The sequence below is a fragment of the Vigna angularis genome, chromosome 6, assembly GCF_016808095.1.
Source record: "Vigna angularis cultivar LongXiaoDou No.4 chromosome 6, ASM1680809v1, whole genome shotgun sequence".
Lineage (NCBI taxonomy): Eukaryota > Viridiplantae > Streptophyta > Magnoliopsida > Fabales > Fabaceae > Vigna > Vigna angularis.
In genome coordinates this window covers 33,980,842-33,985,470 of record NC_068975.1, presented here as the reverse complement: position 1 = coordinate 33,985,470, position 4,629 = coordinate 33,980,842, and the positions used below count along the sequence as shown (strand labels likewise).

At 38.7% G+C, this 4,629-nt stretch overlaps 1 protein-coding gene across 1 annotated transcript; it reads left to right on the top strand.

Annotated features, from left to right (window-relative positions):
* The first annotated feature begins 1,493 nt into the window (after nt 1–1,493).
* LOC108343422 (U-box domain-containing protein 17) lies at nt 1,494–4,386 on the top strand. The gene has a single exon (XM_017581696.2). The coding sequence runs from the start codon at nt 2,003–2,005 to the stop codon at nt 4,151–4,153; it is 2,151 nt and encodes a 716-aa protein (XP_017437185.1). The 5' UTR covers nt 1,494–2,002; the 3' UTR covers nt 4,154–4,386.
* The last annotated feature ends 243 nt before the right edge of the window (nt 4,387–4,629 follow it).

Sequence of the window (4,629 nt, the reverse complement as noted above, 5' to 3'; positions counted from 1 at the left end):
TCAAAGGAAACAAATCTAATACGTTCAGTAGTGACAAATAAAATTCACTAATGACTACAAATTTCTTAAGAAATAAATAAACAAATGTATTTTTTAGCCAATCGACTAAACTCTTCGGCCGACTATTATATATATATATATATATATATATATATATATATATATATATATATATATATATATATATATATATATATATATATATATATATATATATATATATATATATATATTCAATCATAATCGATTTGATTAGTTTTAATTCAATTTAGTTGAAATTCTATCTTTTAAAAGATTTGGACCAAATCCTGGGTCAGTTTTTGGTTCAATCAATTGAACCGGCCGACCTAGTTTGATTTTGATAAATATCTTTCAATTTTTTTTGGTTATTTTTTATTAAATATTTTTTCAATAAAACTTTAATTTGAATATAGTTTTGTATCTTATTTTGTATAATAGGTCATTTTATTTTGAACAGAGACATCTAATTACTCTATTTTAATTTTTATATTGATTTAATTTCTTTTATATCTAATTCAATCAAAAAATTTCAGTATCCCTCATATTGAAATATTCGGTCTGACTTTTGCTTATAATAACACATAATAATTTTTAATTTCTAAAAGATAAAATCCTTAAAGTTGTTAAAACTGCATAAATTCCTTATTTATTAAAAAAAAGTCTGGCAAGTCGTTTTTTTCTTCTTAGAATTAACTATCTGATATTTTTCGCTGTTAAAAACAGTATGATGAAATCGTTAATAGAACACTACATTAGTGGAAAATAACAAATCTAATAATGAGAATTATCACTGTCTATTGTTTGAAGTGTCGATTTTTTGTTCCATTGTTGACATTTTGACAATGATAATGAAATTCATATCTATTTCTATACATCCAGGTAAATGTTGTTATAGAAAAAAAAAATGTGAATGGATCATTACCGATTCGGGAAATGGATGTGCAAGATAAAAAAACACGGCACTAAAAAAATAGACGAAAATTAATGATGTGTATCCATTTTCGAATTAAAGCAAAGGAAGTACTAATGAAAGACCTCAAAACGGTAGCAAATGCATCTATGAATGGATACTATTTTCTTGTATTGTGAGGGGAGAAAAGAGACATGATGCACAGATATCAAGGAACTGCAAACAGTTTGGACTTTAAGCAAATTTGAAATCATGGGCGAAGAAAGCAAAAACGGACGAAGGGCATCAAAGGCAGTACCTGGAATCAGACGCACTGTTCCACACACAAAGTCAAAGCCAAAACAACACACAAAGACTCACAACATCTTCGTCAATTACCGTTTAAGCCTTGTCTGAAAAGAACAGCGTTGTCTTTCTCAGACCATGACAAGATAACCACAATCGTAATTTCCTACAAAAGTCGAACCCTTCTTTTTTGGGTTGACAAGCCGAACCCATCTATCTATCTACCTATCTTTAACCCTTTCCTTTACTCTTTCCCTGTCTGGCTGCAAAGCAAAGCAAATCCAAAATAAAAATATGAAAAATAAATAAAACGAATGGACTAGAATCTGCATGATCAATCCGTCAAACTTAGGAAAGTCCTCACGCAGGCTGCATCGAAACTCCTACGGGATTGAAAAATAAGAAAAGCATTGGAAAAAAAAGAGCACACAACAAAGTCTTAGCAAATTCACTCCTTCTTTCTTTTCCTCTCTAACTCATACGCGGATTTCCTCCATTTTTTATTTCTCCATCCTCATTACATCTTCTTATTTCTTAACCCTTTCAACATTCAAAACCCCACCCAAAACAACAACTTATTCATACTCTTTCTTTCTTCTTTCTTTCTCTGTTTCTTTTCCTGGAAAATTTATTCTCTCCCCCTCCCCAGATCTGAAACTTCCGCAAGTTCTTATATTTCGCCTCAAACATTTTCTGGGTTCTTAAAATTACCATCAGTTTATCGAAGACAACAACGTATTGAATCCCTCGAGTGTGTTTCAACGTGGAAACCCTAAAACTTCTTCAATGGCTTCAGGAGCAATTTTCTCGTCGCTCAGGCGGAGGAGGTCGCCGACGTTGGACGCGTTTCTGGCCCCCGTTGACTTAAGTGACGTCGCTTTGGTTCAGACCCTTCTCTCCGTTGCCCGCGAGATTGTGTCATGTTTTTCTAACCGTTGCTTCTTCTTCCAGCGCAAGAACTCCCGGTCTCTGATCCGACGAGTCGAGGCTTTCCAGTTGCTTTTGGAGTATTTGCGTGATTCCGATTCAGGTTCTTCTTGTCTTCCACCCACGGCGGTGCTTTGTCTCAAGGAGCTTTACCTCTTGCTCTACCGCTCCAAGATTCTCCTCGATTACTGCGCCCAATCGAGTAAGTTGTGGCTCTTGCTTCAGAACCATTCCATCTCTGGTCACTTCCACGATTTGAACCAGGAAATTTCGACCCTTTTGGATGTTTTTCCCGTTAAGGATGTGTTGTTGAGTAAGGATATTAGGGAACAGGTTCAGCTCTTGCAGAAGCAGTCGAGGAGAGCTAAGCTTTTTATAGATATGAAGGACGATGCTCTCAGGATTCTTTTCTTTTCCTTTCTTGACGAGTTTGAGAATGGAAGGATTCCTGATTCTGCTGAATTGAGATCTTTCTATGTTGAGAAATTGCAGATTGTGGATGCAGATAGTTGTAGGACTGAAATTGAGGCCTTGGAGGAGCAGATTGTTAATCACGAGGGTGACATTGAGCCTACTATTTCTGTGCTTAATGGGTTGGTGGCTATGACTAGGTATTGCAGGTTTTTGCTTTTTGGCTTTGAGGAGGATGAACTTGGTCTAGAGAACGGGAGTCGGAAGAAACCTAAGAAGAGGATGATTACCCGGGAAATTGCAGAAACCTTTTTTACTGTTCCTAAGGACTTCTCCTGTCCAATTTCATTGGATTTGATGAGAGATCCTGTAATTATTTCCACTGGTCAAACATATGACAGGAGTTCCATTTCAAGGTGGATGGAAGAAGGGCACACTACTTGTCCCAAAACAGGTCAATTGCTTGCACACACTCGCCTTGTTCCGAACCGTGCTCTGAGGAATTTGATTGTGCAGTGGTGCACCGCACATGGAGTTCCTCTCGATCCATCGGAGGTCATGGATGCGATTGGTGAAGGTTTTACAACAGCTTGTCCTACCAAAGCTGCCGTTGAAGCAAACAGAGCCACAGCGAAGCTTCTTATTCAGCAGCTTGCTGGAGGTTCTCAGGCTGGGAAGACTGTGGCTGCTCGGGAGATTAGGTTGCTTGCAAAAACGGGAAAGGAAAACCGCTCATTCATTGCAGAAGCAGGGGCGATTCCCTATCTTAGGAATTTACTTTCATCGCCCAATGCTGTCGCTCAGGAGAATTCCGTGACTGCACTGCTCAATTTGTCCATTTTTGACAAGAACAAAAGTAGGATCATGGACGAGGAAGGGTGTCTAGGATCAATTGTTGATGTGTTGAGATTTGGACACACCACAGAGGCAAGGGAAAATGCTGCTGCAACGTTGTTCAGCCTATCGGCCGTCCATGACTATAAGAAAATAATTGCAGATGAGATGGGAGCAGTTGAGGCCCTGGCAGGGCTGTTGCGAGAGGGGACTCCGAGAGGAAAGAAGGATGCTGTGACAGCTTTGTTCAATCTTTCCACACACCCCGAGAATTGTGGTAGAATGATAGAAGCCGGGGCAGTGACAGCACTTGTTGGTGCTTTGGGGAATGAAGGAGTTGCAGAAGAAGCAGCCGGTGCTCTGGTGTTGATCGTCCGGCAGCCTATTGGGGCCAAAGCAGTGGTAAATGAGGAGGCAGCAGTTGCTGGTTTGATCGGAATGATGCGTTGTGGAACGCCGAGAGGTAAAGAGAACGCGGTTGCAGCATTGCTTGAGTTATGCCGGAGTGGAGGATCAGTTGCAACAGAAAGAGTTGTGAAGGCGCCAGCTTTGGCTGGCTTACTTCAAACCCTTCTTTTTACAGGGACAAAACGTGCAAGAAGAAAAGCAGCTTCACTTGCGAGAGTGTTTCAAAGATGTGAGCATGCATCTTTACCTTACGGTGGATTAGGTGTAGGCTACGCATTTGCTGACAATTCAACTACGGCCAGGGAAGCCAGCTTTGCCGGTGATGTTTCAGTAGCAATGTCCATTTCTGTTTTATAGTGGTAAAACTTCTGTGTTTACTAAGTTCCCAATTTTTGTTGTAAGTTTTTACAGATTCTTTCATTGAAATTTAAAGTCATAAGAAATTATAGCAATATATTGTATCTAGGAGATCCACAAGTGTTGTGGAGCAGTTAGCCTCAACACATATGTGATGAGTTAAATTATGTAAGAACAGAGAATGCTCAAGAAAAGAGACAGGAACCATTTCTGATATCATATTTGTTCAGTGCCACCCCTCCCACTTCTTTTCTACTTATTCTCCTAATCGATGATGTAATTGGTGCATATACATCTTTGCGTTATTACATTGTACCACACATTCACAAACAATGTACCAACTTCTTACTACACGACTTTATTTTTTTTATCTCAAAAAGTCGAGGGGTTGGACCGGCCTAGTGATTTTTGAGTATTGAATTAAAACTGTTACGTTGGACCATAGTGTGAACAAGTACAATATTTGTGTGTGTTTT